This window comes from Nansenia antarctica (assembly GCF_963989245.1).
Source record: "Nansenia antarctica genome assembly, chromosome: 5".
In the NCBI taxonomy this organism is placed as follows: domain Eukaryota; kingdom Metazoa; phylum Chordata; class Actinopteri; order Argentiniformes; family Microstomatidae; genus Nansenia; species Nansenia antarctica.
Window position 1 is genome coordinate 53,697,571 of NC_137690.1, and position 17,500 is coordinate 53,715,070.

The 17,500-nt window shown below is 44.9% G+C and overlaps 2 protein-coding genes across 2 annotated transcripts in view; one reads left to right on the top strand and one right to left on the bottom strand.

Moving 5' to 3' along the window:
* Positions 1 to 12,403, top strand: part of nhsl3 (NHS like 3) — a gene marked incomplete at both ends in the record, with an annotated part of 44,830 nt that extends 32,427 nt beyond the window's left edge. Inside the window, 10 exons of the mRNA XM_080531740.1 lie at positions 2,438 to 2,596; positions 3,265 to 3,308; positions 3,427 to 3,574; positions 6,183 to 6,290; positions 6,690 to 6,856; positions 7,032 to 7,211; positions 7,419 to 9,099; positions 9,307 to 9,759; positions 10,114 to 11,088; positions 12,399 to 12,403. Of these exons, the coding sequence (XP_080387866.1) occupies positions 2,438 to 2,596; positions 3,265 to 3,308; positions 3,427 to 3,574; positions 6,183 to 6,290; positions 6,690 to 6,856; positions 7,032 to 7,211; positions 7,419 to 9,099; positions 9,307 to 9,759; positions 10,114 to 11,088; positions 12,399 to 12,403 (3,920 nt within the window). The remainder of the gene's footprint in view (positions 1 to 2,437; positions 2,597 to 3,264; positions 3,309 to 3,426; positions 3,575 to 6,182; positions 6,291 to 6,689; positions 6,857 to 7,031; positions 7,212 to 7,418; positions 9,100 to 9,306; positions 9,760 to 10,113; positions 11,089 to 12,398) is intronic.
* A 1,435-nt stretch (positions 12,404 to 13,838) lies between these two features.
* The window catches only part of yars1 (tyrosyl-tRNA synthetase 1), a 7,113-nt gene continuing 3,451 nt past the window's right edge, over positions 13,839 to 17,500 (bottom strand). The window contains exons 8-14 of the mRNA XM_080531104.1: positions 17,280 to 17,415; positions 17,036 to 17,121; positions 16,739 to 16,874; positions 16,528 to 16,622; positions 15,805 to 15,998; positions 15,404 to 15,545; positions 13,839 to 14,966 (exon numbers count right to left, since the gene is read on the bottom strand). Of these exons, the coding sequence (XP_080387230.1) occupies positions 14,856 to 14,966; positions 15,404 to 15,545; positions 15,805 to 15,998; positions 16,528 to 16,622; positions 16,739 to 16,874; positions 17,036 to 17,121; positions 17,280 to 17,415 (900 nt within the window). The 3' untranslated portion in view covers positions 13,839 to 14,855. The remainder of the gene's footprint in view (positions 14,967 to 15,403; positions 15,546 to 15,804; positions 15,999 to 16,527; positions 16,623 to 16,738; positions 16,875 to 17,035; positions 17,122 to 17,279; positions 17,416 to 17,500) is intronic.

Here is a 17,500-nt window from a genome sequence, read left to right on the forward strand (position 1 = left end):
CTAACCTTTCCTTTGTAGCAGTAATACTGTAAGCACCACTGCCCCTTCTCTTTGGCAACTACGCTCCTCCCACTGCCCCTCTTGTCATCTACCCAAGAGAATTACAGATCACGTTTATCTGAGGGCCTTACTAAAAGAATCCAGCTGAGGTTAAAACACTAGTTAATTTCTATGTGAACGTTATCTTTCTAGGCTATTGGTACTGAGAGTTTTTTCAATATCCCAAGAAGCTTCAGGGATGCAGTGGCATCTTTATCTGAAGCCAATCCAGATTATCTAATCCCATATGGACTATCTGTTGTGAGGTATGGTTAGGATTAGCCAATCCTGATTTACCTCTCCGGGGTAGGTAGGTGGGAGGGGGGTCGTCTGCCTGCCAGGCTGTTCCAACAAGATTTTGAGCATATCCTGTGTCAAAGGCTCAGGGATGTACACACAAACTCACACACTCACGCACGCACACACACACACACACACACACACACACACACACACACACACACACACACACACTCCTAATGAGGTGCCTGTCAGAGATGCTAAGGGTTCTCCTAAAGCTGGAGGCTTCATCTCACTTAGGGGACTGGGCAGGGATGCACCTGGCATGTGTATGTGTGTGTGTGTGTGTGTGTGTGTGTGTGTGTGTGTGTGTGTGTGTGTGTGTGTGTGTGTGTGTGTGTGTGTGTTTGATGAGAAGCCAATGTGCCATGCAAATCTTTTACCTAAGAAAATGGAACGGACACAATTCTATATGACTGAGAATAACAAAAACACTACTAATATTAATATTAAAAGATCATCAGGCAGAATAGTTCAAAACTATAACTATATAGTTAACTATATTGTACCATAGCAACATTAAGATTTAAGGCAATTCGTTTTTGGAAAGCACAACCAATGTGTCAACAGTGTTCACAAGGCCAGCTCACACCCCAAATACTGTATACAGCAAAGAAAGAGAGAGAGAGAGAGAGAGAGAGAGAGAGAGAGAGAGAGAGAGAGAGAGAGAGAGAGAGAGAGAGAGAGAGAGAGAGAGAGATCAGGAAACAAAGAGATCAGTCCAAGGATTGAAACCCTGAAGAAGGCAGCTTCCTCCCGAAACGTTGATTAAATAAATAATTACCTTTGGAGCAAAAGCGTCCGGCTCTCTTTCTATCTTTTAAGAGACAGCCCATTTAGCAGATTAGAAGTAAGGATGTTCTATTGCTCTAATGTCAGGGTGGCCAGGAAACGTCTGCCACATAATCTACTTACGATACTGGTGTCTGTCTCTTAACCAGTGACACTAATGTGGTGTAAACCATCCTTGCATGTAAGGGTATCACAACCTGGGTGTCTTAAGGTACACGACGTAGTGCACTTGCCTTACAACTGCAGAGCTGCTGACTTCAGCCCTGACCCTGGCTGGTTCCCCGTTGGTTACCAGCCATCATCTGATAAGAACTAGCCAAGTCAATATGTGACACGGTCTGGTGAAAAGGGCCGCATGTCGGCAAGTCGCGCAAATGAGCAAAAAGCTTCTTTAAAAATAATAATAATAAAAAATATATACAGTACAGGCCAAAAGTTTGGACACACCTTCTCATTCAATGTGTTTCCTTTATTTTCATGACTATTTACATTGTAGATTCTCACTGAAGGCATCAAAACTATGAATGAACACATGTGGAATGATGTACTTAACAAAAAAGTGTGAAATAACTCTAAATATGTCTTATATTTTAGATTCCTCAAAGTAGCCACCCTTTGCTTTTTTGTTGTTAATAAAATATATTTTTGTTGTTGTTAATAAAATATATAATAATAATATTATATATATATATATATAATAACATATTATTATTAACACATATTATATTAAATATTATTATTATATATTTCATTAACAACAAAAAAGCAAAGGGTGGCTACTTTGAGGAATCTAAAATATAAGACATATTTTTCAGAGTTATTTCACACTTTATTGTTAAATGCATAATTCCTATGTGTTCATTCATAGTTTTGATGCCTTCAGTGAGAATCTACAATGTACCAAATAGTCATGAAAATAAAGGAAACGCATTGAATGAGAAGGTGTGTCCAAACTTTTGGCCTGTACTGTATATATATATATATATATATATATATATATACTATATACTTTCATGAACTGGAAAAATGACCTTGCCCTACATGAGGGCTTTTTAACCGGACCCTGTCACATATCTTATCTCATTTTATGCACCCAAATTGTGGAATGCACTGCCAGTTTACATTAGAGATGCAACCTCAGCAAATATGTTCAAGTCAAGACTAAAAACCCATCTTGATTATATAATGATTGGAGCACTTTGAGCTGCAACGTTTGCAGGAAAAGTGCTATACAAATAAAAAGTGATATTATTATTATTACACTCACTCTTCCCTTCATCTGACCGCCCCTTCTCTCTGTCCCCAGTTGGTCCTAAGGGGCAGGATGATCAGAAGAGGTTGACGGTTCACTACACAGCCTCCCAGCACTACCAGGAGAATGTGTTCATCGAGGGCAGCAGGCCGCAGTACCTGGAGGACCTGCACACTGAGGCCCAGGAGGGCCTGAAGATCCTGCAGCAGGAAGGTGAGAACCATACACCCCACAGGAGGTCATATTGGGATTATACACTGATGAGCCACCTGCCTAATAAGCTGTTGGGATAACCTTTGTTACCCTCATGCATCAATGAGCCTTGGGCACAGGGCTGCCCTGCCGGTTTGTGGTTTGTCCCTCCTACATTTTAACCATGAAGCTTTTATCCAAAGCGACTCACTAATTAGAGATTACAGGGATCCCTGGAGTAATTTAGGGCTAAGTGCCTTCCTCAAGGGCACACTAGTGATGGTGTTCCCAAGTGGGATTTGAACTCATGACCTTCTGATCACCAGTCCAACTCACTATCCACTAGGCCAGGCCACCACTACCCCCCACTGTCGGTAGGTACTCAGCACTGCTGAACAGGAGCACCCAGTCTTGCCGTTTCAGAGATGCTCTGACCCAATCGTCTGGCCTTAAGAATGTGGCCCTTGTCAAAGTCGCTCAGGTCTTTACTCCTGCTCATTTCTCCTGCATCCAACACATCAACACAAATAACTGACGGTTCACTTGCTGCCAAATATATCCCCACCCCTTGACAGGTACCATTGGACCAAGATTATCAATGTTATTCACTTCACCTGTCAGTTGTTTCGGCTCATCAGTGTATGGGTGAAGGTGAATCCGTTAATCTACTGTATGTGTTCCTCACGCAGAACACAACAGTGGAGTGGACGTTCAAGATGACCAGAGAATCGATGTAAGTACTTTGGTTTAACAGTACACCGTTTTAAATCCAGTACAGTGAATGGAACCTAATCCCATGTTGGTGCAGCCCCTAGCCTCAACTCACACGGCTGTGTTGCCCCCTTTTACAGTCCACGGCTGTCCTCCAGCAAGAGCAGGACACTGGCTCCAAGGAAGGAGACGGGTCGCCGGAGTCCGGAAACACCGCCGGGATTAATGTTACCACCCCGGCCTCTGCTGTGTCTGCAGTGTCCACGAGGCCGGTGCTTACACGCCAAGGTAGAGTACAGCAACACACACACACACACACACACACACACACACATACACACATACCCACGCACACACACACACACACACACACACACACACACACATACACACGCGCACGTGCAAGCGCGCAAGCACGCACGCACGCACACATGCACACACACACACACACACACGCACACACACACACACACGCACACACACACACACTGATTATACAATGTATGTACTGTATATGTGTGCTTGTGCAAGAGAGATGGATGGCTGAGCATGAGCACGAGCGAGATAGAGAAAGAGAGAGAGAGAAAGATATATACAATACCAGACACACCTTCTCATTCAATGGTTTTTCTTTATTTGTATTATTTTCTACATTGTAGATTAATACTAAAGACATCAAAACTCTTATCAAAAGAACACATGGAATTATGTAGTAAACAAAAGTGTTAAACAAACCAGAATATGTTTTAGATTTTAGATTCTTCAAAGTAGCCACCTTTTGCTTTGATGACAACTTTGCACACTCTTGGACACTTGCACACTCTCTCAATCAGCTTCATGAGGTAGTCACCTGGAATGATTTTCCAACCGTCTTGAAGGAGTTCCCAGAGGTGCTGAGCACTTGTTGGCTGCTTTTCCTTCACTCTGCGGTCCAACTCATCCCAAACCTCAATTGGGTTTAGGTCGGGTGATTGTGGAGGCCAGGTCATCTGACGCAGCACTCCATCACTCTCCTTCTTGGTCAAATAGTCCTTACATAGCGTGGAGGTGTGTTTGAGGTCATTGTCCAGTTGAAAAACAACTGATGGTCCCACTAAGTGCAAACCAGATGGGATGGCATGTCGCTGCAGAATGCTGTGGTAGCCATGCTGATTAAGTGTGTCTTGAATTTTGAATAAATCACCAACAGTGTCACCAGCAAAGCACCCCTACACCATCACACCTCCTCCTCCATGCTTCACGGTGGGAACCACACATGCAGAAACCATCCACTCACCTCCTCTGCATCTCACAAAGAAAAACATCTAAAATTTGGACTCATTAGACCAAAGTACAGTTTTCCACTGGTCCATTCCTGCAAAGAAGCCACTAGAGGAAAAACAACAAGAATAAGAGAATTGCTTGGGCCAAGAATAGAAGAGAGAGAAAGATATATATAAAGAGAAAGAAAGAGAGAGAGAGAGAGAGAGAGAGAGAGAGAGAGAGAGAGAGAGAGAGAGAGAGAGAGAGAGATGGAGACAGGAGATGTTCATATCCCATTCATCTCCCATTTTATGGAAATGAGAGCTAATCATAGATGTTGCCTTGGAGCACATTTTGATCTGTGTTTATATATTTAGTTTTTATAGTGGTTGAGCCTGTATTTCCTTTGCATGTCTAGTTCCCAGCAGCGTGGTGTCTCTACTGTGGTTAGATGACGTGTAATCAAAACCAGAGGAGCTGGAGTCACACACACACAGAAACACACAGACAGACACACACACACACGCACGCACGCACGCACGCACGCACGCACGCGCACGCACACACACACACACACACACACACACACACACACACACACACACATTTTAAATGCTTTATTTATGTCCACATACATGTACAATATCTAAAGGACATAAATACTAACAGTGCATTTTGACATTATGGAAACAGTCTGTTACAGTAGTGCTGAGCCAAAAACCAGTTATGCTACACACAGGATGTTATTCACACCAGATGATACCAGTGGGTTGACAGATCCACACACACACACACACACACACACACACACATACACACGCACGCACACACACACACACACACACGAACACACCATAAAATAATAAACCAAAAGACAAATACACAGGCATACGTTCAAACACATGAAGATACACATCACACACAGATACACATATACAAAGAGAAAAAGAGACATACACATACATACATACACACACACACACACACACACACACACATTCACACACACACCCACCCACACACACACACACACACACACACACACACACACACACACACACAGCTGTAGTTTATTACAAATGCTGGAATGTCTCTTGCATCCAAAGACCGCACTGCCAGTGTCTGGTCTGGCATGCCACAGCTGGAGGGCAAAGCCTGTGTGTGTGTGTGTGTGTGTGTGTGTGTGTGTCTGCACTGAATCTCACAATTGTCTAGTTTCTGTTCCCACTCAATGAATCTTATTGGTATTCTGATCAGTTCCCAACTAAGTATTTCCATCTATCCCCTTGAAACATGCAACAACAATATATCACTAGTGGATTCAAGTATGGCTCTAAATTCCACTGTAGTGAATACTTTCTTTCATCCTCACCATTCCATCCTTTCATCCTTCCCTCTCAACCCATCCCTCATTCCAACCTTTCCTCCCTCTCTACTTCTATCCCTCCTCTAACCATAACTTTCTCGTTCCCCGTCTTTACAATGATTGAGTTTCTGAAACCAGTGACAAGGCTGGGGAACATCTCCATCTTTCCCCTGACCATGGTTCGAATTACAGTTTTTTTGGGGGGGGTATGACCCCCCATAAGATAGTCAACCAGAAAATGTGCACTCTGCCCCTAACCCATTCTTTTTCTCTGTCCCTCTCTGTCAGGCTCCACATTTAAGCCTCTGAACCCAGTGAAGAGGTTGGATAAGGGCAGGAAGAGGACCAGAAGGACAACCATTATGGGAATACCCCAGCAGGTCCAGAGAGAGCTGGGTACGTACAGTACACTATAGAACACCAATTTTTAACAGTTGCTAGGAAATTAACATGAGACATTTAGAGCAAGTACATATTTCAAAATATGAGTGCTCAAGGAATTTACACTTTATATTAAGTTGTATTAAGTTGTGTATTACCTTGTAATAACTATAGTAACATAATAGTCATTACTAATAATACATATACTAATAATAGTATGTTGTTACATAGTCATTAGGTTCTCTTTCAATCGACTTGGTTCAACCCCTCACTACTGATAGTTCTTGGACTACTTGAGCCCGTGGCCAGGTATAGGGGCAACTTAATGTGAAGTGTGACCAGAATTCCTCATTCAATGTCAACTGATTTGTTACATTTCAATCAGTAATCACCCATTCCATTTTTTTCGCCCAGCTCTGCACAGAGGGTCTATGTACCAGCAGGGTGAGTCCAACCAGATTGCTAATGGCAAAAGGCAGGTCAGCGACAGCCAATCCGGTGTCGTCATCATCCCCACCATTGATGGCGAGACTCCCATAACCAATCACGAGGGGGCGAGGGTGCACCTCCCAGGCCTGGAGGTGAGGTTTTCATACATCCCATTTTGGGGGTTTTCCCCACACCTGCACTTGTATTTAACATTCATAAAGATTAATAAAGATTCAGATTCAGCTCAATTGCAATTAAACTACAGCTCTCTCTCCTCTCTCTCCTCACTCTCCTCTCTCTCCTCTCTCTCCTCTCTAATCTATACAGGCATCCAGAGATGAGCTGCTGCTGCACCACCATCTCCAGTCAGTGTACAGGGATGACCTGGGCTATACCCACCACCTGCTGGGCTCTCGGCTCTCCCCCACCCCCATCCGAAGGCCCAAATCTCTAGCCGTGCCTGGGATGACCTCTTCAGTTGGATTGAGCTATCTCCAGGAGCCCCAGGTGGGTCCAGTACTGAGTCTCACTTTAACCTGCCTGACATGTTGTAGTCTCTTGTCTGCTGTACCATTTTATATTCTATTGGTTCTTCATTATAACTTTAATCATGATGCTTTATGATCCAGATGGCTAGGGTGATAATGCCTAACAGATAAAATGTATCGTATGATATCATTTATTGGTCTTATTTTTTTCCCCATCTCATTCCAGGGCCCAGTGATGTCCATCTCCCCTCAAGCCACCTACCTGTCAAAGATCATCCCCAACGCCATCCTGCCGGCCTCTGTCGATGTCATACAGATAGACCGCAGAAACAGCCGAAGCCACGGCAACCAGGGTGGAAGAGTTCGCACCGTCAGCAAGAGCAGCCTGGCTTCTGTAGAATCGTCGGCCAGTCCCGCGTCATCAAGGAGATCAGGCGGTGATGGTTGCTATGCCGATGATTCTCAGGACGACCCCACGGCAACCCCCTCCGGCTCCAACTGGAGCCAATCGCAGTCTTCTGAGACCATCATGTCCAACTCTTCCACCATCTCTTCCTCCAAGGGGAGCAGCGGCATTGGAAATCCACAGACAGTGAGCCTTGCTGGGCAGGAGAGACGGTCACGGCAGCCAAGGGACAAGGACGTTGTGAGCCACCAGAGCTCTGCTAGCGGGGTGAGCAGTATCAGCAGTAAAGGTGGAAGTCCTCCCACTGGTCAGGGGTCTGAGTCAGGTTTGTCAGGATCTGTGAGTGCTGGGGAGATGAGCGAGGCCAGGGGGGAGAGCATAAGGAACAGCCGGGTCTTCTCTCGCAGTCTGTCTGTCATGAAGACAAAACTGCCCCCGGCTCCGCCAAGGAGGACCTATTCTTTACACCAGGAGAAGATGATGAGGAGAAGATCCAAGGAGCTGTTGGATGTCAAAGATCCCATTAACGGTGTGGTTGGAGAGGTGGAGGCTGGAGGGGATGGTAGCTTAGCAGCAGATGAGACTGGTTTAATCACCAAGGACCCTGTCCCCATATCAGCCACCTCCATTCCCCTAAGCCCCACAAAAGCCCCTCTGGATGGAGGACCACCAGAGCACCAGACAGGATCTAGCAACTCCTCCCCACAGAAAGCACCCTCAGAAGGGGGCCTATTCGAAAGGACCATGTCCCCCTCTAGTGGGTACTCCAGCCAGAGTGGTACCCCGACACTCTCCCCTAAAGGGATCTGCCCCACCTCCCCCTCCCCAGCCAAACAGAAAAAGAAGCCAGTCAAACCAGAGAGATCTGGGTCTCGAGCCTCCTCCTCCGCAGCCTCAGTATCCTCCTCTCTCACATCTCTGTCCTCCTCCACTTCTGAGCCTGTAAATAAAGAGGCCTTGGCCAATAGCCCTAGCCTGCCTCAGCAGTCCACCCCATCCGCTGTTGCTGCAACACCCAAGACGGCAGTGGCAATGGCTCCTTCACCGGACAAGTTGGCAATTAGAGAGGAGTTTAACATTCCACCCCCCCCCAAGGTCAAAGCGCCTCCCCCGCCTCCTCCAGAAACCTGGGCTCACAACAGTCACACCTTTGAATTGCTGTGTGGGCCTTCTCCAAAGCTGAACAGGCTAGCCCAGCTCCAGCAACAGCAGCAACAGAAAGAAGCTGCCACCGTGCAGAAGAAGGAACCTCTGGTTGAAGCTGAAGGTTCAGCTGAAAAGCAAGTCACAGCTGAGGAAGTTGTTTTGTCAGAAAGCAAAGAAAGAGATAAGACTGAACCGATGTTAGAAAAGGTTCCAGAGTGTGTCAGTCAGGAACTTGAGAGTATGGAAAGTCTAACGAAAGAACTAGCAAGTCCTGTGGTCACAGAGAGGGAAGAAACGAGTGTAGAGGTTCAGAGACAGGAGCAGAGTGATATTGTACAAGTCAAGAAAGACGAGAGTCAGGAGAGTGTAGCACATTTGCCAAAGAAAGAACCCCCTCCTATCATGAAGAAAAGTACTCCAACACCAGATAGAAAGGAATTTGAAAAGGCAGATGTATGTCAACATCAGGTGAAGACTGATGGCATCACAACTGAGGACACGGTTAATTTACCCACTGAAAAAGATAATGCTCTCTCACAGACTGAGGTTGTTCTAGTTTTAGCTGACAAGATTGACGGTCAGGTTGCTACTGAAAAGACTTCAGAGGAGAGCAACACTAAACCTCTGTCATCAATGCAGGCCCTGCCTGAGAATCCTCCCAAAGTGGACAGGAGCTCACCTTCAGCATCCCCTCCCCCTGCCCACCAACCTCCCCCTCCCCCCACTAAAAAGACCCCTCCCTCATCTGTATCCACACTCCCTCCTGAGGAAGAGGAAGGGGGTGAAGAGGAAGGTCACATAGTAGAGTCCTGCTGGCCTCCACCCCCACCACCTTTAGTGGACCCAGCAGAATCTGTCTTTGATGGGCCGGATGAGATGGACTTCCCACCTCCACCCCCTCCCTTCATAGCAGACAGTCTGCCAGATGTTGTGGAAAGTTGTACAATAGTGACAGATGTCCAGGACATATCTACTGTGGCTCTAGAAGAAACTGGGGTATCTATGAATGGGGAAGGTGAAGATCTGCTGGAGGAGGCTAAACCTGAGGAGGTGACATTGGAGATTAACCCTAAACCTGCTGAAGCCATCTCAAAGGTCCCTGAACCAGCTGTTACCCAAACAACATCAGAGGACACAACAGCTGTTACTTCAGTTCAGACCGATGAGAAACAGACAGGGGTCGCCCAGGAGCTAATCACAATGCATGAAGCCACCACTCCATCAATACTAATTTCACAGTTAGGGGAAGTCCCACCTCAGCCAGAGGAAATTCCACCTCCACCACTGGTGGCACCTCCAACACCACCTATGACATCATCAGAAATGCCCCCTGCAAGTGCCCCCCTACCTCCCCCACTACCACTTGAAGATCAAGCCCCCTCCGGGCCTCCTGTAAGTGCCCCCTTTTCACCCCCTGATGTTCCCCTACCTCCCCCTCTCCCCGCTGAGAACCAAGCCACTGTGAACTTTAGAAGGCATCCCAGTTTGGTAAACCGAGAGACCAGGAGCAAAGAGCTACTGGCTCGGAACAAAAGTGCACCCATTTCGAAAGAAGACGCTAACATTCCCCTGGTCACCCCTTCCCTACTTCAGATGGTACGTCTCCGATCTGTCAATGTGGGTGAGGATCAGGTGAAAGCCCCGTCTGAGGAAAACATACCCAGTAATGACAGCACACCTATTCAGGACGACAGTTTAACATCATCCCCAGGACCCCAGAGCGTACCCCAAAAACCAATCCGCAAGTCTCTGTCATTAAAATCCCTACCTGCAACAGTGAAGTCACCATCTGTAACCCTCAACGCCCCCTCTATGCGTTTGCAGGAGGCCATTCGTATGAAAACAGCAGCCATGTCTTCCAGAGACGGATTTCCAACCCGCCTGAATGTGCGTTCTTCCACCTCATCCTCCAACAGTAGCGTTGGTGAGCCTGGGGTGCAATCCCTGATGTCGTCTGAGGGGGGCGACCTGCACAAGTACCCAGCCTCAACAGCCAGCTTCATCTTTTCCAGGAGCACAAAGAAGGTTGTTATAGAAACACCCACCTCCCCTGAGGCTCAGGCTAACCTCAAGCAGAGCCTGGCGGCTGAGCTCATGCAGATGTCTGACCAATCGAAGGCCGCCGTGGTCATTAACGGTAACACCAGGGTTCCATTGAGGAAGCCTGGGAAGATTCCACCACCTGTTGCTAAGAAACCCACACACGGAAGCACTCATCCTTCAGACAAGCCTGTGTATCCTGGGGCAACAGGGGCGGTGGAGATGGCACGAGAACCTAATGGAGGGACAGAAACAGTGCAACCTGCAGGCCAGCAAGCACCGCTAGACGACCAGGACATAACAAGTAAGAATACCAATACGTTTAACATAACATCTAGAATATGATAAATATATAATGTTACATTACTGAATGTATGATGTTACATCCACTTGAGGAAAATGACTTTTTTATATTGTGTAACATATCATGTTGCTAGGCAACAATTTCTCACCACCACAATAATGGCTTGTTTTTAGTCTCAATTTGAAAAGCAAATTCAATCCTAATATGGAAACTCATATTGTCCATAGCTAACTGCATTACCTCATCAATATTGAGTATTGTATTGATTTGATTTCACCTCTAAATATTCAACTAATACTCAACTAATACTAAAAGATAAACACAGTTCAACAGAAAAGGCTGTAAACTTTTAATCTAAAGCAAAAAAAAAAATACCCCCTTTCTCAGCAGCTTGTGCTCTTATAGCTAATAAGTAAAGAACACATTCCTCTTACACTAGATTCTCGAAGCTTGTCTAATGTTGTCTAATGTTCTCCTCTGTCAAATTTACTAGCACATGGTTCATGCTGCCCTAATGAAGTTAAGCCCATGATCATGTCTCACCAATTGAATAAGACGTGAACAGAGAATGCAGAGACACAGAATGATCCTTATTGCTGAGGCTGTAACTGTACACTGGACATAGTGTTCAAGCTACAGTGGCCTACTGTACAGTATGTCTACTTAATAACAGGCATAAACATCTACTACACTAATCTACTACACTAATGGGTGGCTGTGGCTCAGGAGGTAGAGCCGGCATCTAATGATAACAAGGTCGGCGGTTCGATCCTCAGCAAGACAAGACAAGACAAGACAAGGGCCTCAAATTGCTCCCAATGAGCCTTGCTTGGTAGCTTGCCACCATTGGTGTGTGAATGTGCGTGTGAATGGGTGAGAGACCATCGTGAAGCGTTTTGGAATAAGCCTCTGTATAAGTGCAGTCCATTTAAACTGCATGTCTATTTACAAACGTGTGGTTTTCCCCAGGTGAAACAGAGACATCAAACATGGTAGAAACACCATTGCCTGTGTGAGAAAGACTGCTCTGTGGACTGATGTGTCATGGAGCCAGAGAAACAAAGCAAGAACTGCTAAATCTGGGCAGAGAGAAGAAAACAGAGGAGAAAGATGAAGATAAGATTAAGAGACACTGTACTCGAGACGTCAACTACAGTGTGTGAAGTCTTCTCCAAAAGCCTTAGCCTATAATGGCCTTCATAAATGTATGCAAAAAATGGTGTCGGCCCCCATTTCTTTGATATTATAGCTTTATTTTGGAGTATTTTTCTAAACCATAGTCTCTGTCTGCGCTTGCAACACCTCCTCAGGATGAAGGAGTGTATTGCAGCAACAGTTTGTAAATAGGCCACACTGTGCTTGTGCTAGCTAGTCTCCACCTAGGGGTCAAGATAAGTAGAACTCGAGTAAAGAAAAGCGAGTAGATAAACACACTTTCTAAGCCTGTGCCCATTAACCATTTTTTCTGTGATAACTAATATTTTCTATGTTGACATGCATTATTCCCTTTTGGAGTCAACCAGTCACTGTTATGTATTCATTGTTTCAAATTGGACTGACTGGAATTGACTGATTTCAACAATAAGCAATGTGCAAAGAGATGGTTTACGTAACAAAGACTACAAAAATACATACAATTTGGTGGGTACATAGGATGAGGTAGTGCTTGAGAAAAAGGGATGCTGCATATTTAAAATAAGGCCTTTTGTAAATTGTAAAGAAAAAAGCCCTTTGTAAAGCTAAATAAAGTTAAAGTTTAGGCAAGAAAGCGAGTGTGGAAACTACAGTATGGTATAGTCCTTTTGGAACTAAATAGCTGCTTCCAGCTGCAAGACGAGATGCGCACAATTTTCAATAGAGACTAGTCACTAGTATGCATTCAAAGACAATATTTATGGACTTTCAGACTGTTTCACCCTGTTTATTTATGTTTCAACAAGTCTTATATTCTATCAACATTAACATTGTCTGTCATTTTTTTCAACCAAAAATTGTTTGATAGCAATTGTTTTCATCAACATAGATTTCCCCTGACAACCACTTCTAGCTTATGAATATGAATTATAGTTACACAAACATGCATAACCACAGTTTTCTTCATCGCAAAACATCACTTTTAAAAGAACATGGCTGTATCTATATCTGTGTTCCTGATCATGCTTAAGGCTGTTGATACACTGGAGTGTGGAGGATGGTTGCCTCTGAGTGAAGCCTGAAATCATAATTTGTTTTTATTCCATGTATTTTAAAGTGTTATATTTCTCCCTTTACATTTGCTAGAGGGATTGCAGTCTTTCCTTTTGTGGAGAGACCTTTTGCTAACCATTTGCTCAACTTTGCACAAACACTCTTTTTCCCCAGCAAAGTAATCGTTAAAAAGAAGAAAAAAAGAACAAAATTATAGTATTTTGACTCTCTGCTCATGGCAGGTCTGTCATGAAAAGTTTTTTGATGATTATAAAAAGCAAGAAATAAGAATAATGTACAGTTATTACATCTTTGTTATGAAAAGATTATAAATGATTAAAGTATGATTTAGAAATCACTGTTGCTATTGTTTGTTTGTTTTTTTCACTTCTATGAAAATGCCTGTCCATGTGTGTTAGATGAAGAACGGATACATCTGTTGCACGAGTACATGAGCCAAGTCTGTCCCCTCTGTTCAGTCTCACATGTCTGTAGCTGTCATGAGACAACCATGCTCAAACAAATAGAGTGGGAGGGAGGAGAACGCACTGAGAACATAGAACAGAATTCAACCAGCGTTTATTTCATGTACAGATGATGCAGTGTTATGACACACAAATGACAGGGTAGATGACACCCAGTACAACCACCCATTAGATGATGATGGTTATCAGTCAGATTTATTAGACATTATCGATCAGCAACTCACCAATAGAACCGTTACCACCCATGACTGCTAAGATTAGCACCGGATTGAGAATAGCCAGGGCAAAATCAGTTCCTTTTATACAATATATTACATCAACACCTGTGTATTGTCTAGTGCTGTGAAGAGCAACTTACTACAAGTCATATAGTAAAGTAGCCTTCAACAGTCCTTGCTGTCTAGTATAGGTCCCAGCAACTCTTGAAGCACAGCATCTAACAAGCTGATAATTCCTTAGAGAGACAAACCATTGCTTGTTTACATCAAGGATGAAAATACAGCTTAATACCATTAGTTTATATATATATATATATATATATACACACACATGGAATGGAATGGACTTTATTTGTCATTGCTACAGTACAGGTACCAAACAACGAAATTTAGGAAGGATGTATTTTGGATGGATACGCTCTATTGATGCTAGTACTGACTGAATGACAGTTCCACAATTGTCCGTACAATAACTAGAATGAAACAAAGCAGGATTTTACAGAGATCGTATCATTTAGGAGAAAAAGATACATGGGAGTCTGCAAATCGTATGATTCCGTTCTGCTTCACTCCTTAGTGAAGCACGTTCAACCACAGCATAAGACATTTCTAAGTAATGTCAAATCTGCTCATGCAGCTTCGTGGAGGAGAAAGCGTAACAGTATACTTCCTGCAGAATCGTGAGATAAATGACATCACTGCTTTATGTGGCTTCATCTCACTCTAGAAATAACAGCCAAGGCCATGAGGATTGTTGTAACCATGGAGATGCAGGGTGGGTTCTTGATGGGGGTAGCTGGGCCAGTACAGAGAGAATGGGGCTGAGTGTTTGTGTGTGTGTGTGTGTGTGTGTGTGTGTGTGTGTGTGTGTGTGTGTTTAGCTAATGTTGCCCCCCTTCAATGTTTTGCAGGTAATCTGTCCCAGTTTGGTCATCAAGTGCTTGTCTTTCCATTGGGCTACACACTCGCCTGACACCTTCAGATCCACCTGGGGAGAACGAGAGAAACAACCACATTCACTCATCTCTTTATATCTCATCTGTCTATTGCGCTTCCCATCTATTCAATCCAAGCTTAATAAAAGCGATTCCAAAACTTTAAATAAGTACCTACTGTACATGAGCCAAGTGAGTCAATGATGTGAGTTTCAGTAAAAAAAAAAAAAAATGAATTATATGTTTTTAGGGCATGAAACAGTGATTGACAGGAAGGATGGGTGAGAGAGAGGAGGGGTGACATGGAGGATAAGTCGATGGCCGAAATCGAACCAGGGACCCTGCGATTACGTGGCATGCGCCTTAGTGAGCTACACCACCCAGTCGCCGAGTTTTAGTCTTGAGAAGACATGGACTCACAGATCTACTAGGAGCACAATATAATACTGCTAATCATAAAGTCTTCGATTCAAGCTCAGCTGAAACCTACCTGTAGTTTCTCCCACACTTTCTTCTTTGGGTTGAGTTTGTCATCTGGTTTGTCTGCCTCGTACCCTTCAATGAAGACCCGGTCGCCTGGCGATGATCCCTCAGGTGGGTCAAGAGGCTCCACCCTCCTGGGCTCCCCCTCACTGACAACAACCAATCAGAGAGAGAGAGGAAAATGTCAGGCACCAGGAAGCACTGGATGAGGGGAAGAGTGTCTCGGGTGTAGGGGTGAGACAGACAGAGAGAATAGGGTCTCAGGTGAACAGGGAGGAGTGAAAGTGAGAAGAAGTAGGGGGAAGGGCACAGAGCAGAATGAAGAAAGAAGGGAGGGGATGAGATCAAAGGGAACTGAAGAGGTATGGGAGTAGAGAAATGAGGGAGAGAAGGGAAGAAAGGACTCACATGGAGGCGCATAAAAGCATTGCCTGAGACTCCACCCCCCTCATCTTCTGGGCTTTCAGATTGCACAGCAACAACACCAGCCGGTCCTGCAAGTCCTCCTGGGAAACAAAGGCCACCAGCCCGCTCACCACCGTCCTTGGCTCCGCCTCTCCCACATCGATCTTCTCCAGGTAGAGCGAATCAGCGTCTGGGTGCTGAGGGACAGGAAGAACAACCAATCAGAGGAGACAGAGGACAAGGCCTGACCCTACAGAAGAAGACCTAGAAATCATAGGGATTGAAGACTAAATTCTGAATTCTGTACATATTCTTCGGAACCAACTCAAGTTCCAATGAACCAAATCGAGTAAAATGACGTAAATGTAAATGTAAGTTTATAGAGCCACTTTCACCACATGCTGGCCATTCAAAGTCTACAGAAGTTTACATAAACTGATCAAACTGACAATAACTAATAAAGGTATTTAAAACAAAGACAAAATAAATAACAGAGTATGTGGCGTAGCACACTAAGGCGCAAACCATATCATCCCTCGTTCGATTCCAGCCATCAACATATCCTGCATGTCATCCCCCCTCTCTCTCTCTCTCACCCATCCTTCCTGTCAACCTCTACTCTCTCTCTCCAAATAAAAGCAGAAATGCCCTAAAAAAACAAATTAATCTAAAAATAAATGACAGAAGTGTTGAAAAGGGTTTCTTTCGTAATGGGGTCTCTTCTACCTTCTCCACACTGACGATCTTCCCCACCCGGATATCCAGCCTGGAGGGAACCAGCTCATCCTCCTCTGCTGCTTTGGGATTCCCCTTCACTGCCTCTGAAGCACACACAGAGACAACAAGAGGAGACTGAGATCAGGGTACAACGCCACACATTGACTTGCCTATCAAACACAAGGGCAGAGGGGGTGAGAGAGTAAGGTGAAACACTGACTGCTCTTGGAGGGGTCGGGATAGGCGGTGTTGGAGAGTTTGCGGAGCTCGGGCGACTCAAACTTCTTCCTGATGGGGTCGAGCAGCTTGTTCAGCGCAACCTCTACTGACGCCTTCAGGTCTCCAGGGTGGATTCGCTACGGAGTCAGAGGTCAAGAGCGGTCACACCAGAGTATTAGGGGTGAATAGGGCATTTAAGCCATGAGGTGGAATTAAATCAGGTCAACATGATGTTGGAGGTAGTTTTATTAGATGAGGTAGATTATTAACATATATTAGTGTTGAGATCATACCGTACCTCCTCAGCAAAGTCCTTCTCCACCTCCTCAAACACAGTGTAAACGTTGTCTCCTCCCCATTTGGCATCTCTTTTAATGGCAAACTCTGAAACACAAGAACAGAACATCTTATCTTATCGTCACACATTCCCATCAGATTGCCACCCTATCTGACTTCCAAGAGGAAGGTCAGTGAGAGAAATGGAAAAGAGAGGGGGGGAAAGAGGAGAAGAGGAAAGAGGGGAGAGGGGGATGAGCGGTTACCTCCGACCAGTGGGAAGAGGACGTGTTTGACGAAGGAGAGGACTCCGTTGCTCTCGATGTTTCCAGGTTCACAGAAAGCCTTCTTCAGCTTCTTCTTCACGTCCTCCTTCTTGTCCAGGAGGTCGATCTTCGACTCCTGCAGGGGTCAACAGTAGATATAGACCACCGTAACCCACTGTGCAGTATAAACCCTCTAAACACTGACCTACTGTACGGAACAT